The sequence below is a fragment of the Adiantum capillus-veneris genome, chromosome 12 (assembly GCF_014529385.1).
Source record: "Adiantum capillus-veneris isolate H3 chromosome 12, ASM1452938v2, whole genome shotgun sequence".
Lineage (NCBI taxonomy): Eukaryota > Viridiplantae > Streptophyta > Polypodiopsida > Polypodiales > Pteridaceae > Adiantum > Adiantum capillus-veneris.
In genome coordinates this window covers 142,076,672-142,097,581 of record NC_140942.1, presented here as the reverse complement: position 1 = coordinate 142,097,581, position 20,910 = coordinate 142,076,672, and the positions used below count along the sequence as shown (strand labels likewise).

The window sequence follows — 20,910 nt, the reverse complement described above, 5'->3', positions numbered from 1 at the left end:
TCAGAGCTCGCTCTCAATTGTCTCTTGAATGTTTTGAATTTTGTATAGGTTTTCTGGTTTTGTTGTTCTTGACACATGCTTGATAGTAAGAATGTTTATGCGAACTCATGTGCTGTATTGATTAAAATTCTTTAGGAGATGTTGGAGGTTTCTCTGACAGATCTTGTACAAGACTTGTGGGTTGTGGAGGTTCCGAAAGGCTCAAAGCTATCTGAACTACTTGCAAGATATTGTGGGGTACTTGATATCAGCAACTTCGCAAGAAAATACACGCATCAGCGAGAAAACTGTTTAAGGTTTGTTAGTCTGTGATGAATCACTGAAGGTCTAACTCATGGTGTAGTTATTTGTTCAAAGGCATGTGCTACCTGTGTCTATGTGTGAACTTTGTTGCTTATGGCATTGTGCATTTATTCATCTAATGTGGGGCATTGATGGCATGAGGAATGCAGAATTAGCTGGATACTATTTATGATGGAGGTGATGATATTTTAGCTGTGTGGATTACTACCTTGAGTGTTGTTGACTTTCAGCATGTTGTACAACTTTATCTTTCCTTGATGGTCAGTTCAAGCCTTTTGACTCTCGATATGGGTTTTGATTTAGCTTAGTGCCTCATTTATAATAATTCGGCTCTTCTGTTTACATCTCAAACAATCGCTTATGCTGTAAATGCTAGTATTGATTATGGTTGCATCTCTAGAGTGGGATAGAAACTAGATTACAAGTTTCAGTTGTTACTTACTCTATCTAAACGTTTACTTATTGTGGTTGAACGTGCCAATTTAGAACAAAGGTAGAAACACAATTTTAAAGTCTCCATCTGTAGTGAGGAAATGCCTATTCGACCAATGGCACATCTGAGTCCAAGTGAGAAAAAAGCGTCTATATATCTCAGATTCACAGGCGAATAAATCCATCCTTAGTAGTATGGAGAAGATGCCCTCTACAGAAATACATTTTGGTACCTAGCTCTCGTGTAGGTGTAACTTGTAAGCGATGCCTTAATATCAAGTTGTGTAATATTCTTCTTGAGGAGCGAGTTAGCTCATTGTGTAGGTGTGAGCCATGCCGTGCTAATATCAAGCTGTGTAATATCCTGCTTGAGGAGGTGGCTGATCTGGAATCGGCTCACGATAAGAGAAGAAATTGACATTGATATGGGTGGTGTCTCCACTATGATAGATGCTGCTCCAATCTCCACTCTACCAATCTCATAGAGCCTTTGCTCCGGATCACCCTAAATATCATAGTGACAAAGTGCTGCTCCATTGGTCTCCATCCATCATTAGCCTGGTCCTATTTACTGGTGATGACCCACACTAGGGTTTTATACTTCTATGCCATATATTGTAGTAGATGTGACTAAACCGTTAAAAAAGCACAAATTCTTTGCACTTCTTGAAACTGCACTGGTGAGCACATCATCTCTACCCCCCACGTTGTCAAGAAGTACGCAGTGGGGCTAGGAAAGTGCCATGCCTTTGACTATGATGGTTCGGAGTAACGGCGGGAAATCGCAGCCGGGTGGGGGTGGCCTCTACACCTCCATCTATGCCTGGAGCCACCTATCACCTCAGGGAGAGAAGCTCCATCCAAAGAGAAAACATGGCACCACCTAGTAGGTATGCAGCTAGGATGCAACAAATCCACAACTAGGCATTGATAGCCGTTTTTCGGCTCTCCGTAATAGCCATAGTGAGTTAACCCACCCTACCAAAATCATCCAAACACTGTGGCTATCCCTACCATTTCACTGTATATAGGTGTGTGTGAGTTAAGAGACTTTTCCCATATCTTCTTAAAAACCCTTAATTAGCTAGTCACTGGGTTAGTTGAGCCAGAAAAATAAATAAAATCAAAAAAATAAAATATATTATGACCCATTTGTTTGTAAATATTTCATTGTATATAGGGTCTAAATAAAATGATTTTTCATAATTATTTTGGTATTTATTCAAATATTTCTACCTATGGTGTGTTATTTATGCTATGTACATTGACTCACCATTAACATATTTTTTCTTATCATTTTGCATACTCTTTATTCCATTTAAAAATAATTTCATGCAAGCTTCTTTTATTTTTGGTGTAACTCCATCCCAACAAAAATCCAAAAAAACTAGTTTTATTTATGTGTATATTTTTTTCACTATTGTGATTTTTCCTTCCTACATCTATTCTCTTTTACTCTCATAAATTAGAACACCAAAAATATTCATCTTTTTATGGTAGACTTATAGTGAGAGAGATTTATTTTGATCCCTTTATATTTTTTCCACCTATATTATTTATATTTGACATGTACATATTTTTTAAGACCCCTAAATGTTTGATTTTTTTAGTTGTACTATTCACTTATATCATGATCTCAACAATATCTTCAATTATAGACTTACCAAATAACGTCAAGGGTATGTGGAATGCATGCATGCACCATGGGGAGCTCACTCTTGGAGGTATTCAAAAGAATCATCCAAAGAAGAACCTCACAAGGACCTTGTGCAGTGGAAAAAACAGTCGGTTTTGTTGAATTTTTAAAGATCACAAGGTGATACAAACAAAAGTTGTAGCTCGTGAGTTTAACTTTTATCTCAAATTTTTTCATATTTTTTTGAGCTACGAGCTGTGAGCTATGATTTTATTGGTGGACCCCAGTTTGTCCATGCTATGCAGCCACACTCCCTCTTCCACTTTATCATTTTCCTCTTTCACACACACTCCTCCCTCTCCTTCCCACTCCCAAACATGCAACTCCCATGTCCTAATTCACCCTCTTCACCATTGCCACATGTCTCACACCTCCATAGCCTTCATCCTCCATTTCTACACCCTATGTGTCTCCCTTTCTCTCTACATATATGTCCATATTACCATACTCTATTCATCTTTGTAAAGAACTTCAAAAAATCAGCAAAAATCCAAGGTTAACCTCTGCAAATGAAGGTTTTATCATGAATTTTCCAAGGTTTGAAGATAACATAGCTTCATCGACACGCGCTACTTCGCCATACTAACCGCTTCTTCTACCGGTGCTGTAAAGAGGTGAATGTCAACTTCTCCAAAGCTTCAACCTCTCTTTACAAGCACATCTCTTCTCTAACTTTTCTCATCATATATCTCACCATTTGGTGAATGATTTTGTAAATATTTCTTAGTGATAATTACTAACTACTAACCACTAACCTTATTGTCGATACCATGTCCGAAATCAAAAGAACTGAAACAAAAAATACAACTACTACAAGCTGTGACTGTATGGATGTGCAATAAGCAGTGGAACGGCCCGGAATCTCATAATACACTGTGCAATGACATATGTAATGTAGCTTTGTCTCTGGCTCTAGCTGGCATAAGGGGCATATCCTGCTGTCTGATGGTATCCCTCTGAATCTACCATTCTCAATCTCCATCTGATGTGAGTATGTGCGTATTGACCAATGGCACACCGCAAACCATGAGACATGTGTATCCATGTAGCTGAGTCGAATCACAAACCCATCTCTTGTGAGGTGGAGAGGATGCTCTCGATAGAAAGCCATCTTCGCTAACTTCTGTGGTGGCTGTATCCATGTCCTCCTTGTACCTAGTTGGATCAGGTCCTAACAAATGAGTCTAGTAATCTCCACCCGTGTAAGAGACATTCAGGGTGTCTGAAGAGAGTATTGGAAAGGGGGCAGCTTATCCATGGTGAAGCCATGCATCTGAAACCATGATGTCATCTGTGAATACCGGCGTGAAGTGTCCCCTTGAAGAGCAATGGCGAGTCTAGCATATCTGTCTGTAGTAGTAGCTGTACACAAAGGAGACTGATCTGGTAAGCGCAGCAATCTTTATAGGAGGGGCAGCTAGCTCTCCTCGAATGATAGCGTGGGGTACGGAGGCCTTGGCTCTGATCAATCGAGAGATCATAGATACCAAGGGTCTCTCCATACATCTCCAACCATCTTAGCCTACAGAAGGTCTCCATATCTGCACCCCATACAACATAGCTGAGGCTACTAAAGTATTAAAGAGCCATAACTCTGTCGGAGGTTCTTGGAACTGAACTGTGAACACATCCTCTCCAAGCCTCCCAAGGCCGCATAAGCTCTGTCAGTCTAGTCTGTTGCTCTGCCCAAAGAAAACCTCGGCCCAGTGAAGACAACCATAGTTACCTGGAACAGGAAATTGGCACGAGGAACGCGGAACGGCAACCTGCATGAAATGCCATTCCCTGTTTCAGATACTCACGTCTGAAACACGGAACAGGGATCCGGAACGGGAAATGGGGATATGTTAACGGGGAACTGAGACCTGAAAATGGCCATTCACTGTAACCATGAAGACAACCCCAAGGTAAGTGTATGCATCTGTATACTCTACAATCTCCTATTCATATGTGAAAGTCGGTGCTGATCTCCTGATCCACTATGGTGTGGTGTTAAACACCATAACCTTGGTTTTACTTAGGTTTAAAGACAATCCGCTATTGTCTGCAAAACTGTTAGAGAGAGAGAGAGAGAGAGAGAGAGAGAGAGAGAGAGAGAGAGAGAGAGAGAGAGAGAGAGAGAGAGAGAGAAATGAAATGAAATGTTATATTAACGTCTTCAAAAGGCCAAAGTGACCTATGAGACCAGAAAGTTACAATGTGGTGGATCTGATACAAAGTCAGAGTATGACAAAAATGAAATGACAAATGTCACAATAAAATACTATGGAATCCTAAACTACTAGGTGTGAACTAAGCAGCTAGCTGGGATAGCTAGATCACAAGAGATCCAGCATCGGTCGCTGGCGGATCTCATCAATCTCCTCCATGGTCAATAGTCTGACCGGGCGTCGTGCATGTCGAGCCAAAGTGATCCGAATCCTCTGATGCAGCCTCCGCCGATGCTATGTAGTCCTCCGCAGTCGTGGGCGTCTGGATCTTCCCAGCTCAGTCGCTCGGTCGCCCAGTGTGCCTCTGGTGTGAGACGACGAGCTCTGCTGTGGTAGTATCTCCTCCGGGTGTCGAGTGGCAGCTCTAGAGAGAGAGAGAGAGAGAGAGAGAGAGAGGGAGAGAGAGAGAGAGAGAGAGAGAGAGAGAGAGAGAGAGAGAGAGAGAGAGAGAGAGAGAGAGAGAGAAGAAGAAGAAGAAGAAGAGAATTTTAACGTTGTAGGAAACTATCCCAAGAGACCTTAAATATTTATCCGATGAGGAGAATTGAACTCAAGACCTGTTATTCAAGAGGGAAATGGCATAACCAATCTACCACACTTGGGTGATAGAAAGGTTATACCATTTTCAGAGAGAGAGAGAGAGAGAGAGAGAGAGAGAGAGAGAGATTTAGCAGCCGTAGGAAAGAGAGACGATCAAGAGATGACAACTTTTTGTTTTCTCTTTCCTCTGTGACAGATACTGTTTGGCTGTTGTCTCTGGAAAAATGAATGTGGATGGAATATGGGTTCCTTTGTCTAAAAGAACGATTTCCGATAGGAAAAGGCACTTCTATGGAGTAATACAAGCAGGCACTGTTGCTGAAGCTGTGGGACATGCTCAAGCTGGGTTTCAAGTAGAGGCTCTCTCAAAGGAAAATCTCATGGAAACTAAAGAGGTGGACAGAGCTGTAAAGCCAACTACATTTCATGTGAATTCGGGCGTTGAAGCTCCTGGTAACAAGGAGAATGCATGTTCGTCGGCCATTATCTCCACAAAATTGGCCAAACCAGATGCTGCTATAAAGAGGTGGTTCCATTTATCTGATCTTTGTGAACCTGCAATGAACTGTTTGTTTTAGTGGAATTATATGGCAACATGACATAATCATTCACATGGGGATGTTGCTAGAGTGCGTGTAGAGTTGCTTGAAATACCCATTTGCACAAGGAAGGATTGCATTGATAAATTGTAAGATTTAACTGCTCTTTTACGCTCTTGGTTCAGGAGAAGACTTCAGCCACTTTCAGCTCTGTCACTGCATGCCGGCCCCACTTTGAGAGCTGACTTGGCATTGGCAGATGTAAGGAGGGCCCTTTGTGAATGCTGTAGCTTTGGAAAACAATGGTCACTGATCTTGTGTCTATGCTGTTTGATGTATTGCAGGCCAATGTAGATGAACCCAAGTCCCATGAAGGGAGCCCTAGAAGCAGGGTTGGCACCTTAGCCTATCTACTAACTCATCAGAACAGGTAGTGGAGTATGAAGCCTGCGGAAGAAGCCAAGGCAATGTTGTACCGCAAGTAACTAAACTCTGTAGCCTTGTCCAAGGGTTGGCATTAATGACAACAATAGCTATCCAAAATCTGGCTTTCACATCACCTCTCTTTTTTTTTCTCCCCTTCCATGTAAGACATGGACTTCCAGGTTTTTTCCATATGGTATTCCCATGTTGCGTCAGGCTTATGATTATGAAATACTATTAAAGATGAGCATTGGTAATGACAAGCATGCACTATCTCTTGGATTGGACTTGGCACCATGCACAATCTCTAGAAGGTGCATGCTCATGGAGGGCAAAGAAGAGGTGCTTTAGAGCAGCACTGGCCTTCCTTGCACTGTCATAATCACAAGGCATACCATATTGAAGTGCAAGGTTGAACATATCACACATCCAATCATGTATAAAATCTCCCGTCCATTATGCTTCAATTAAGCCCTTTCATTCTCAATTTTTGCCAATCGATCAGATTTGGCAGTCTGTCTCTTATCAGCTAGTGCTTAATGAAGCATTGCATTGTTTGTGTTTTAACTAGCCAAGCCTTGAATAAAATTTCAGCCCATGGAAGCTCATAAATTTCATCCACAAGGGTAAAATCTCACATTGCATAGCAGTCTTTGCAAACTGTTGGTATCCAATTCACTCTCAACTTGAATGTGGAGAATTTCTTTTATCTCGTCAATGGCGTGTTTGCTCAAATGCTTTAAACAAAGGCATTATCATAAAGTGGCTCCATAGGTGATCAAGATTATACAGCATTTGGAGTGTCATATGTAGAACTACCATCTCTACACAATGATCGGCTAGTCAAACTGGTTGTACCTAGTTTTTGTGCAAGGAATCTCAATTAAAGTGTGGTTTGAGATGTAGTCCTTTTGTGGCTTTGATGTGTGTATTGTCTATCTTTGATACCTTATCTCTTCTTTCTTCCCTTCACCATCCAACTAGATATTCATTTGAGCCTATATTTGCAATGAATGTTCTGAGCTTCATTGATGGTGATGGTTTTTTAGTCTGTTGTAAAGGAGGTTAAAACATTGCCAACAGTCCTGCTAAAAACATTCTCCACCTCACAGATTCATGAAAAAGATAGCCTTGACATGTCTTATACCAAAATAAGAGACTACCTTTTTGGTAGAAAACTATAGAGAATTGTTGAGCCAGCCAAAGACTGAGGATGGGATATGATAGATGGGTGGGATATGATAGCAAACAATTAAAACTACATACTAAAGCAGAGATACAGGAATCTCATAAAAAGGCAACTCGAACCTTTAAAAAGCAATTTCTTAGAAGAAAAAACCAAAGGAAATTTGCATGGGTGTTGAGCATTTGTGAAACTTTTAATATTTTCTAGAAACAACTTGTAGCGCGGATAAAGTGTTGTGCTCTCTACAGTGGGTGGTCCTCAATGCAATGTACGTGACAATCTCACTCAAATAGACTGAACAGAAAGGAAACAACAGACGTCAATAGAGCTCACAGAGACGCAACAGCAAACCAGAACATATTACTCGACTCTCTCAAAGACTGATGCAGACTCTGGCATGGTAGCACACTCAGCTCCAGCCCAGGACCCATAGGTACAATGGAGGTGTCGAGGCTTATATGTGGAGGGATGGTGAAGGAGTGCTCTGTGCATAGACTCACTCTAGACGACTATGTATAAGATAATCTCACTGGCTCCAACGACTACTCATATGTACCACCATAAAGAGCGACCAACGGCTCATAAATGTCCAGTCAGCTAAGTCTATCTCCAAACTGTGTGGTGGCGATGACTTGGCCACGATGTCCACTAGACCACCATCGGTATCTTGCCACGTGTCACCCTCAGCCTAGAGGGTCCGTCCAGTGTGAACCAGACCAACTGTGCCTAACTGTCTAATTGTCTGTCTGTCTTGTGAAGTGACACTGTACCCTTGCTTCTACAGGTTACCTGCCACAAGACCGCTCACCGTCTCGTTGAGAGGGAGACTAAAATTGTGAAAGAAAACTACTAGTATGTACAATGGTGAGCTCCTGAATCTATCATCCGAGAGATAGAGTGGTAGCCACTGCTGCATTCGAAGTATCAGCCTTTGGAGGTGGAGCCATTAAATTGATTGTGGGGCCCTGCTGTATGTGAGCTCTCATGTCAATAAGTGTGCTTCCTGGAAAATGACCAACCACCTGTTGCTGCTGGGCAGATGGTAGCACCTGTCCTGTAGTGTACTGAGGACGTCGAGTAACACAGCCATGGCGATGTGCTCTAGCAACTCCGTCACAAGAAGTCATATTTTGCATCTGAGGCAATGGTGACGACTGAAATCCCTGAGAAGGATACTGTTGTTGTTGATTGTAGTATTGAAAAGGAAGTGGAGTTTGTGAATAAAGTCACATAAACTGTTGAGAAGGACCCGGTGGTGCACGTTGCACTGGTGTACCTGCTCCAGTCCACCCATATCCCATACTCATCATCGTAGGCTGTGTTGCCCTATTTTCATGTAAGAGCAATTCTCTAGATCCTTGTACTTGATTTTGAAGGTCACTAATCACTTGAGACTTTAACTTCAGTGCTTGTTGGAGTGCGAAAATAGTGGCATTCCTATCGGCAATGGCGCTCTCAACGACTCTCAGAGATCCTTCCATAGCTGCATATGTGGCGGAGTGACGTTGGTGCGTGGCAGCTAGCTGCTCTGCACCTAGTTCTATTGTGGCAATAGCAGCTCGTGAGTCCTGAAGTAACTTCTCAGAAAGCTGAAAGAGAGAAGTAGAGTCGAGCATCACTGAAGATCCCTCAGATGCATGGGATGCTGGAGGACGTGTAAGTGGAACAGCCGGCGAGGTGGTACAACTGGTGTGGTAGGTACCTTTGATATGGCTATTGTAGATGGAGAGTGAGATATGTTGACTTGAGTAGAAGTGAAGATGGGAGAAGAAGGGAGAGGATCCTGTAAGGTCGCAGCGGCCACCCTGCTCGGAGGAGGGGCGGAAGTAGAGATTAGTGCTGGTGTTGTAGACACTGGTGCTCCTGGCACAATAGAACTAGGGGTAGAAGTAGACGGAGTGTGACGAGGAAGACGCGTCACCGTAGTCTGCTGGCTCTCTGAAACTGCCAAGGAGAGTAACGACTGCACTGTATCCTTCGCCACTTTTGCCTTTATCTTCTTTCTCTTGATAACTGTAGGGTTAGCCTGAATGCTTACCGATTTTCTTTTCCCTTTCGAGGGTTCCTGTGGATCTTCAATATTTATGACCCATGCCAAAAGAGGTGCTGCAAAACATTTGAAGCTTAACTGCACAGATTGCACTTGGGCCCGAAATCTTTTAGCCCTAGACTACAATGAGGTGAAGAGAATCTGGTGGAATCCACAGGGTATGGTGTGGATTAAACAGTAGAGGCCGTCGTAGTGGGAAAAGATAGTGGGAAGATCACTTTTTTCTTTATCTTCTTTTGCTTCTCTAGCGAGAAAGTAATACCTGAAGATTGCCAGAATCCGTTTGTTTCTTTCATAGTTTGGGTGATACGAACTGAGAAATTCTTGACATGCATGAATTGTGGCATCCTTGGACAGCTTAGAGAAAGTGCGTGTAGCCGGCTTCACAGATGGAAAGCTAGTCATTTCCATGGCATGGCCAAGCCTCTCAACTGCCAACTTGTGACCCCTTACTTTGGGAAAATCTTTTAACATTAGATGTATCATCTCCACAGGAACAATGTTAGTTAGATTGGCATCAGCCAATGCTGTGAGACCTAGAGTGTGCAACTGAGCAGTGGAAAGCTAGTCATTTCCATGGCATGGCCGAGCCTCTCAGCTGTCAACTTGTGACCCCTTACTTTGGGAAAATCTTTTAACATTAGATGTATCATCTCCACAGGAACAATGTTAGGTAGATTGGGATCAGCCAATGCTGTGAGACCTAGAGTGTGCAGCTGAGCAGTGGAAAATACCTCGCTCAGAGATGGTCGAGGCTGTTGTAAATAAAAATCCAAAGAGAACGCTGTGCGATTCTTGGATGTTGCAGGCGTCTTGATTATACTCATGATTGGCTGTTTCCCTTTCTTTTGAGCTGTTCTTGTATTGTCCTCTTGATCACTCAAAGCATCTGACTCGGAGTGTGCTTCTGACCTAGAGGGCGAGTCTGCTTTGTAGCTTTCATCACTTGGATCGCTTGAAGTTATGTCATCCAAGGCGTGGCTACTGCTTGCTGACATCTCTTCACTCTCTGATTCGTCAGATTCCTCAGCCACAATTTTATTCTTTCGCAACAATTCTTTTTTGTTGCTACCACCTTCTGATGTCTGTTTCTTGCGACCTCCTACCATAGTGAGTACAGTTGGTAGAATGTTCAAGTACGAGATCTCGACACTAGAAGAGCAGAAGATTCTGTAGACGCTTTTTCCTCTCTGCTTATGGTATTTGCGTTCTGGAGACTTTTGATGGATAGGTGCGCAGGGCAGAGAGGAGATTCTATAGACGCTATTTTTTTGAGATTTTTGGTAGGTGCGTTTTGGAGACTTCTGAATAGGTGCGCAGGGCAGAGAGGGTAGGGCAGGTAGAGAGAAAGGGTAGGGGGCGAGGGAGAGAGTAGGGCGAGGGGGAGAGTATGGGAGGGTAGGGGCGAGGGGGTGGGTAGAGGGTAGGGGCGAGGGAGTGGGTAGAGGATAGGGGCGAGGGGAGAGAGTGGATAGGGGCGAGGGGCGGGTAGAGGGTAGGGGTGAGGGTGGGTAGGGTAGGGGCGAGAGGGGGTGGTTAGAGGGTAGGGGCGAGGGTGGGTAGGGTAGGGGCGAAAGGGTGTGGGGTAGGGTAGGGGCGAGAGGGGGTGGGGTAGGGTAGGGGAGAGGGTAGAGAGAGTGGGTAGGGGCGAGGGGATGAAGGGAGGGTAGGGGCAAGATCTGTTGCTACCAAGAGATACTTACGATTGCCTGGTTGAGGAGATGGAGTAACTGGACCAACAAAGTCCAAACCCCATCTCTCAAAGGGCAACCACGCCATCGATATCTGGAGAGGGTGATTTGATTGCTTGGTAGGCTTAGGTGCACATCGCTGGCAGACATCAGAACTCTTGACATGAGCACTAGCATCTCGAAATATATAGGGCCACCACAAGCCCGTCTGTAAGATTTTTTGTGCCGTGATGTGACCAGGGTAGTGTCCACCTGTAGGACCACTGTGTGCATCCTCCAGAATGTGGTCTACTTCATGAGGGGAGACGCACCTGCGTAGCACACTATGTGGCCCGGATTTGTAGAGCTGGCCACCAATCAAATAGAACGGTCTAGACTTCATCAAGAGTCTTCTTTTTTGCAAGAGAGAAGCATTCTCAGGATAGAGGCCAGTAGAGAGCATATGTAACACATCTCCATAGCATTGTGGGATTGTGTCCACCTTAAAAAGATGACTGTCAGGAAAATCATCATCAACCCCAGTATTGGGCTCACCTGTGTGTATGCGAGAGAGATGGTCGGCCATGAAGTGCCGCTTGCCTGCACTAAGAACTACTTCGAAGTCGAACTCCTGGAATATGAGTAGCCATCTCCACACTCTTACTGCAACTTGGGGTTTATTTAGAAGATAGCGTAGCGCATGATGATCTGTGATGATAGTGAAGTGAACCCCTAATAAGTAATGACGAAACTTTTGTAAAGAATACACCATAGCCAAACCTTCTCTTTCTGTGGTGCTGTAGTTGCGCTCTACTTTGGTGAGCAGGCGACTTGCATAGTGAACAGGGCGATCCAGGTTGTACTCTTTACTAGGCTGAGTCAACACAGATCCCACAGCCAAGTTACTGGCATCCGTATGCACATGAAAAGGAAGAGACCAATCTGGAGCCACTAAAATAGGTGGTTCAGTGAGACGCTTTTTGAGGTATTCAAATGCTTCAGTCTCATGTTTTGACCATTTAAAGGGTACTGCAGCACTAGTCAGTCGGGTCAATGGTTGAGCCACCTATGCATACATCCTTATGAACCTACGATGATATCCTGTGTGGCCTACAAATCTTTGAACACCTTTCAGATTGATAGGAGGTGGTAACTTCAAGATTGCCACTATCTTCTCTGGGTCTGGTGCTAAACCTTTGGCAGACACCACATGGCCTAGAAGTGTGCCTTGAAGGACCAAAAAGTGACATTTGTTAGGATTGAGTTTTAGCCGTGCCTCTATGCACCTGAGGAAGACAGCCGAGAGCTGAGCCAGGTGTTCCTCTAAATTTTCCACTAGGGTTGAACACTGAGCACCTGAGAAAGTCGAAAAATCGTCCATGAAGATGCGAAGATGATCCGTAAGCAGAGGACAAAAGATGAGATACACCGCTCGATTGAAGGAAGGTGGAGCGTTTTTCAACCCAAAAGACATTCTAGTGTAGATAAAAATACCCCAGGGAGTCATAAAAGCCGTTTTCAGCTGATCACCTGGATGGATGCCCAACTGATTGTATTCACTAAACCCATCGATGAAACTGTAGAAAACATGCCTTGCTACATCTTCGAGCATACGCTCAGTGAAAGGTGTTGGGAAACCATCTGGGATAGTTACCTTATTCAGAGCACGGTAATCTACGCACACCCGGATTTTGTTGGACTGCTTCTTAGGCGCTATCACCATGGGTGACAACCACTCAGAGTGCTCCACAGGTACAATGATCCCTGCCTCTTGCATTTTTTCGAGCTCTGACTTGACAGCCTCGGCATACTTTGGGTTGAGCTTATAAGCTCGGCCTCTGACACGCTTAGCTCCTTCAACGAGAGGGATTGTGTGGAGACCCAATTCTGGTGGGATCCCCTCCAAATCCTTGTAGGACCAAGCAAAAACATCCTTAAAAGAGTGAATGAAAGAAACGACTTGGTCAAGTAATGCGGGATGCTCCCATAACCATGCTGCTAAGAGGACGTGCTGAGGGTTGTCAGGGTCACCCAGGTTGACATTTTTGACCGGGTCAGGAGGTGTAACTGTGGAGGGTGCTTCAGAGGTTGAAACATGAGCTGCCTCTTGGAGCTTCGAGACATTATGTGTTGGCATTTGATCGATTGGAAACTCTGCATACTCTTCTTGTAACTATCCAAGCGGAAGCTCATCGAAAGGTAAATCTTCAGACACGGACATAACCGGGTGCTTTAGAGTGGGCGGGGCATCCAACCTGGGAGATGTTAGAGGAAGAGGGGAATCATTGGGGAGTTCATGCAGAGGAGATTTTTTCCCCCTTAGGTGATGTGTGATAGGTTCCCCGAGGCCGAGGGCTTCCATAGGAGGATCATCTGACTCTTGAGAATTTGGGGCTCACCCACTTACTGCTTGGACTGGTCCACTGTCTGCTGTAGGACTACTGTCTAGTGTAGGATTTGTGACATCTGTGTCCGCCTGAGGAGTTGGAAGAGAGAGTGTTACCGGCACATGTGAGTTTTGAATAGAGGCCATATAGCATGGCATCGAGGCGGTAGCTTCCAACCACTGCAGCAGGTCATCGTCATACCGGTCAGGGGGGGTGGGCTGCTCAGGGTCAGGGTTGGGACCTGTAGTAACAATAAGCGGTGATGAACCAATGGATCCATACCTTCTTCGAGCCGAATTGGTTGCATGGTGGAGCCAGGAGTATGTATCCACATGGCGTCATTGCCCCAATCATGAAGTGCCTTAGTATGCCTCAACCATGGTCGACCAATCAGCAAAGGAAATCCTCCCTCCACTTGAGGAAGACTGACCATCACAAAATCCAAGCTAAATGTGAAGTCTTGTATCATCAGAGGCACCCTCTCTACTATGCCCACAGGGTAGACTGTCCTCTCGTCTGCCAATGTAACAGTGAATGGGGGAGGGCGGGTAGGCTGCAGGCCTAAGGCCAACATAGTAAATTCTGGCATCAGATTGATCCCAGATCCACCATCCACTATGACTCGTGAGAATTGATGTCCAAGAATAGACAGAGTGAGACGAGGACTTTTACAGTCGGTGAGGGGAGCAGCTGGATATGAAATCATGTAGGACTCCAAGGGCTGCACAGGTAGGTGCCCACCACTAAGCCCTGCACAGCATAGAGAGACTGGATGATGGAAAGGGTGTCACTTCTAAAATTTGTATCAAGTCGAAGCATGTCGTACAGTGACACCTGTTGAAAAGTATTTTTCAAGATAGACTCTGTTGTGTGCTTGTTTCCTTTGATTAGAGCTTGCTCTGGTATGCTAAACTTTTGCAAGTCCTTTACTGGTTCGATGAAAGCACCATCAATATCTGAGAGAAGCGAGGTAGGCTGGCTCTTGACACTACCTGCTGGTTTGTCAGCTACTACTGGCGGTTGACTCATTTGTGTGACAGGAGATGGAAAGATTGGACCACCAGGGAGGCTAAGGCCAAGAGCAGCTCTCTGTGCCCCTGTGAGCACCCCAGCCAGTTCTTCCACATGCTTCAACCCTTCTTGAGAGGCAACTACAAGAGTGGAAGGCGGTGCCTGTGGAATGGAGCTTACTGTGATGAGGTTAAGCTTTGGAAATGTAAACTCCTGTTGGCTTGTGCTTGCAGATGTGGACGCTCGTTGTGTTGGGAAATCCTTACGATAGTGATCCTTAGCTTCAAGGCAATGTCGGCAAGGAGGAGACCCTTCTGGTAAGGGAAATTTGCTCTGATAGTGTCCATACTCCCCGCACCTGTAGCACAAAATTGGCCTATTTGAGGGGCGAGGTGGTCTCTACCCTTGCTGCATGGGACCAGAGGTTGACGTGTAGAAGCTTTGGGGAACTGAAGGAGTACTAGCATGATAAAAGCTGGGAGATGCAAAGTTATTGTGCATACCTTGTTGGATAGGAGGTGTTGTCAGCAGAGGTGGCAACGGATTTTGATGGCCATAGGGTGAGACCATGTTCGATGCAGGTGCTAGCCCTTGTTGGAGAGAAGGACCTAGACTTTGTTGTATTTGCCGCAACCCTTTGATATAGTAGCAATCCTTGTCTTCGTGCCCAGATTTTTCGCAGAAGTGGGAATAAGCCCGAAGGGGATAGTCTTGTGGAGGATGCCCTGGAGAGCGACACGAGCTGCACCATACCATAGCCTTAGTCTCTTGTTGAGACCAAAGCTCTTCTAGCTCTCTCTTGATTTTATCAAAAGCCTCAAGATGTGGGGGTTTCTCTTGGCGAAGAGAGATATTTTTCTCTTCTTGAAGAGCGCGTTGTAGTTTTAGGGCTTCAAGTTCTCTCCGTAAATAAGTCAATGGATTAGCAGGACTTTCCGGACACACAGAGGAGGTCTCTATGTGAGGGGAGTTGTTGAATAGCTTGCTAGCCCCCTTCTATCCTAGTAGCAGCTGCGATGAACTCGTCCAAAGTGGCATCGGGCCGGAGACTGTCTCGGAGTTTTTGTTGAGAAGTTTTGGGAAGCGCCTTCTCCACCCACTTCTTCACCATGAATTCACCGGGTTGCTGAGGAAGCTTGGCAACCAGAGACTTGGTCTTAGTCATAAGCTCTGCAAAAGTCTCCTCTGGCTGGAGCACCATGTTGGCTAACTCATCCAACACCTTCTCCTCACTGGGCCTGAAAGCTGCACAGAACTGTTGCCTTAAGGCTACCCAAGTTGCAAACTGGTTGTACCATTTGTCTGCTAAGCCATCCAAGGTGGATGGAAAGAGTACCAAGTAGGCATCTTCCCTGTTAAGACCCCGACCCCTACAGAGAGATACAAATCTCCTTCCATGGTCGTCAGCATCTTCTGAAGAGAGTCCTTTGAATGTACGGAACTTGATGTTTACCTTAGCCAAAACGCTAGCCAACGGCTCCATGGCCCCTTGCTGAGCCTGTAGCTCAGTAGCCTGTAAGCAGAATAGGAGAGAGCTTTACTGGAGAAGGAGATCTCGAAGATGTGGAAGCGGATGAAGGAATGGGTGATGTATGTGGAGGGATAGGTGATGAGGTTGATGGACTTCTACTCGGTACCAAAGGTCATCTTCTGTTATACGACTTCAAAGGGCTCAGTAGTGCGCTTTGACGCTCGAGTGACTTCCTTGTATGTGTCATGCAGTGACAGCCAATCCAACCAACCTTCGGGCAAGAAAACCTTGAACTAGCTGAAGGCTGGTCTAGACTCTACTAGACCAGGCAAGTGACTAGACCGGGCTGGACCAGGGAGGAGGAGGACTAGACCAGGGTCGAGTAGGTCTAGACAATGACGAGGACAGGTTGGACCAGGGTGAGAGAGGACTAGACCAGTTGGACCAGGCCAAAGGGGAATAGGTGAGGCAAGGTAGACGAAGCTAGATAAACCTAACTAGCTTCAAGATTGCACCTCACAGAGTAAGATTTCTGTTGAGGTCCCACCGTGATCGCCAAAATGGGAGCACCTGTAGCGCCGATAATGTGTCGTGCTCTCTACAGTGGGTGGTCTTCAATGCAATGTGCGTGACAATCTCACTCAAATAGACTGAACAGAAAGGAAACAATAGACGTCAAAAGAGCTCACAAAGACACAACAGCAGACCAGAATTTATGACTCGACTCTCTCAAAGACTGATACAGACTCTGGCATGGCATCACACTCAGCTCCAGCCTAGGACTCACATGTACAATGGGGGTGTCGAGGCTCAGATGTGCAGGGATGGTGAAGTAGTGCTCTGTGCATAGACTCACTCTAGACAACTACGTATAAGATAATGTCACTGGCTCCAATGACTACTCATATGTACCACCATAAAGAGCCACCAACGGCTCATAAATGTCCAGTTAGCTAAGTCTATCTCCAAACTGTGTGGTGGCGGTGACTTGGCCACGATGTCCACTAGACCACCGTCGGTACCCTGCCACGTGTCACCCCCAGCCCAGAGGGTCCGTCCAGTGTGAACCAGACCAACTGTGACTAATTGTCCAATTGTCTGCCTGTTCCGTGAAGTGACACTGTAGCCCTGCTACACAACTGCATACCTCGAAATGTGATTGTAACTGTGTATATATGTGCTTAGATTAGATGGTAGAAAAGGACAGCTCACAAAGGTGCCGATCACACAATCTTACTTGAGCATTCAAAGGGCAAATGCCTATATATGTGCTTAGATGAAACGGTAGAAAAGAACACCTCACAAAGGTGCCAATCAAACAATCTTACTTGAGCATTCAAAGGGGAAACTAGTGGGGCCAATTGACAATTTGATACCAAAATGAGTGATAATGTGTACCCTGACAAAGATTGAGTTATATGACGTAAAATTTTCTTATTGTCATCTACAAGATCATTCAACATATCAATTCGTTTTGTACCAAGAAATATGCATTTTGAGGGGATAGCTATGGTCTGTACACAACTGAACCATTCAAAGCTTGTACATAGTTAATGTATTGTTAATCTAGAGACTAATTAAAGGCTCACTATACAAAGGATACGGTTGCAAAAATAAATTTCATTCATTAAGCATAAAGTGCCTCTATATATAAGTAAACACAAAGAGGTAGGCTATGCACACATAAGTCATGCATGCGGTTGCCCATGCAAAATTCAAAGGGTATGCTTTACACACGGCATGAGAGGAATTTCACACACATTGGTTAAGTCTACAAATGCTGCCACATAGGTGGAGGGTGTTCACATACACAAGGTGCAATATCAATTGATGTATATACAAAAGTCATGCCCCAATATAACTTCCAAACAAAAAGATTTACCAACCAAAGGTATTCCAAGATGCAGAATAAATGGAAAGCTAAGTTGAATTGAATTGTACATGGATTGCCAAATAAGGAGGCAAAAAATCACCAAAAGACACATCGCAGATGGATGTACACCAAAGCGAACTGTGGTGGAATGCAATCTGCCACACAAATATGCTAAGCGAATATGGACTCAAACAACCGACCAAAGTCAACGTCATCGAAGAAGGTATGTTAGATCATGGCTCATTTTTGAAGGGTGATCCTAATCATTCATTTGAAGGGTAAATTTTTACATATCCTTCATTAGGCTATATTTAGGCAAAAATTAGAAGGGCTACTCAAAGATTTTTCAATATTCTATCCTTTTTTCGAAAGGTAAAAATATTTTTGCCCTTCACTGAAGGATAAAAGTGCCTCCGAAGGGGGTCGAAGCCTTCAAAAATTAGTCATGTGTTAGATGGCCAAAGGACTGCAATCTATCCCACAGAAATGCAGACATTTGAGTCAAAGGTTTCTTTTGAGCAGTAAAGTCAATCAATAACGTACCCTTTATTAACACATGAATATGCAAATCCAAAATATTCCACCTTGCAAAGCGTTAAGGAGAGCATTACAAGGCATAAACATAGAGTTATGAACATAGGTTTGTCTCATCACACGAAATTAGTGCAAGAGGGTAAAATAAACCCGTCTAATGGATTTATAGGAGTCAAGTGATTATAGTAATGTAATATCAGGCGACAAGAAATTGCACTCAACGGACAGAGTTGGCCACCAAGTTGGACATTCAAGCTTTTGAGATGGGAGATACTGTAACTGTTGACACAACTTCCAAGGGATAGCAAGCCTTCGTTACTCCCTTGATTGGGAAGTTGAGGCTTCATGTCCAAAGCTACGTTGACAAAGAAGACTTTTTTTTAATCACTCCTCTCCAACATGAGGATATTATCCTAAGGGCACCATGGTTCAATTGCATGGCTGCCAACATGAAGTTCCCTGAAAGGAGAATCTATTTCACCCACATAGAAAAGAGCATATACATATATGCTAATGATTCGGGGAACACCATATTCCTAGTAAATATGCTTGCTTTTGATAAGTCAATGAAAAGCTCTATTTTTGTGTATATGATTTTTGTTAGAGAATTTGTAAATGATTATAATGTTTTCACAAGTAGCAATAAAGGGAATCAAGAGGAATTAGATTTTTCTAATTTCCTAAATGGATTCCAAGATGTTTTCATTGATGACATCCCTAGTGAGCTACCTCCAAAACGAGGGGATGATGACCATGCAATAGAGCTTCTACTAGGAAGATCACCGGCTAATAAACCTCCTTATTGAGCATCACAAACTCAACAAAAGGAAATCATGAGGCAATTGCATGAATTGGTGGAAAAAGGGATGTGAGGCCTAGCTTCTCTCCATTCTGTTCACCAGTACTTTTAGTGCGAAATAAATGTGGCACATATCACATGTGTGTCGACTATAGAGCACTAAATAGGATCACTATAAAAAAAAGATTTCCCGTGCCGCGGGTAGAAGATCTATTTGATAAGTTATAAGTTTTGGCCTAGAAAATGCCCTAGCCACGTTCAAACTCACGATGGAAAAAAATCTTCAAGCCACTCAAATTCTCTTGAGGATTACAATTGACACCTCCAGGTAATCTTTCAAGTTGTGAGAGAGAATAAGATTTTCATTAATCAAAAGAAAAGTAAATTTTTCCTACAAGAGATTCAATATTTAGGTTACATTATCTCTCAAGATGGTATCCGTATGGATCCATCAAAGTTGGAGGTAATAAAAGCATGGCCTAATCCAAGGAATCTACATGAGCTAAGAAGCTTTATTGGTATGTGTGCATACTATAGATGCTTCATAGCAAAATTCTCTCAAATAGCAGGACCATTGCATGACTTAATAAAGAAGAACGTTAAGTACTCATGGACTGCTAAAGAACAAAATGCTTTTGACAAGCTCAAAGAGAAGCTTATCTCTCAACCAGTCCTCATGCTTCTGGATATCTCAAAGCCATTTGAGGTCCAATGTGATGCTTGTGGTGATTGCCTTAGAGTAGTTTTGCTGCAAGAAGGGCATGCCATAGCATATGAGATCATTACAAGGCTTATATAAACATAGAGTTATGAACATAGGTTTGTCTCATCACACGAAATTAGTGCAAGAGGGTAAAATCAACCCGTCTAATGGATTTGTAGGAGTCAAGTGATTATAGTAATGTAATATCGGGTGACAAGAAATTGCATATAATAGTGCACTCAACGGACAACATTGATGCACCCATGGAGGTCAAGCATCAATAGATCACCAACAATAATTCCTCCAGTGAGATCACGATCATACAATTGATGAACCATATTTTTCACACAAAGACCAAAACCCAATAGGAACATCATATCACAATAAAGTCCCAAGGATAGAAAGGAAGGGTTTTTAATTGTCAACTTTGTAACAAGAACATATTGATAAACATATTAGGCATATTCCATTCCCTAAAAGATATTTGATGAGATCGTTTGTTATATGTATAACAAAAGTAAGCAAGTAGTTACACACTTTATCAAAGCAAGCACCAAAGTAAAGAGAGTGGACACAAAGTGAACTTGATTATTGAACTAGTGAAAATACTACATGAGAGCACTTATAAATATAGGGCTAGAGAAGGTAGTACAAGTTCATGCGAGTCCAAAATCACCTTCATATTAGCCCCTGCAGTGTGGGATCAACCCTAGAAGAGTGGACCCTAAATATGGTTGTATGTAAAACCTATTTGTCCTCTAATACACCTAGAACTAGGCACATGATAAACACATGACTATGAATTGGGATCCATGTAGACAAGTAGTGGTACATACCAAGAAGTATGTAACATTATGTTAAAGCCCACATAACCTAACAATCCTCTAGTCAACGTGCCCACCAACTAGAATTATGCGCCGAATTTAAGCCCCAAATTCAGTTCCACCCACATTCCTCTCTTCCTTAAATAGGAATTGACACCACAACCTCCCCTTTACAAGAGCCTTGAGCTAGCCACCAAGTGAAGTAGGCTTGCTTGTTGTTAGGGACCTAACAAGAAGATTTTATTTTTTGTTATGCAAG

At 43.7% G+C, this 20,910-nt stretch overlaps 1 protein-coding gene across 3 annotated transcripts in view; it reads left to right on the top strand.

Annotated features, from left to right (window-relative positions):
* LOC147446617 (ATP binding microtubule motor family protein) overlaps positions 1-6,630 on the top strand; it is a 131,121-nt gene extending 124,491 nt beyond the window's left edge. Inside the window, exons 16-20 of one of the 3 annotated variants that reach the window (XM_086525818.1) lie at positions 136-296; positions 5,378-5,707; positions 5,906-5,981; positions 6,065-6,150; positions 6,326-6,630. In XM_086525818.1, coding sequence (XP_086381944.1) covers positions 136-296; positions 5,378-5,707; positions 5,906-5,981; positions 6,065-6,150; positions 6,326-6,494 — 822 coding nt within the window. In that variant the 3' untranslated portion in view covers positions 6,495-6,630. Of the gene's footprint in view, positions 1-135; positions 297-452; positions 564-5,377; positions 5,708-5,905; positions 5,982-6,064 lie in introns of those variants that run through there. The other 2 variants (XM_086525817.1, XR_015189898.1) reach the window with 2 other exon arrangements.
* Positions 6,631-20,910: the final 14,280 nt, after the last annotated feature.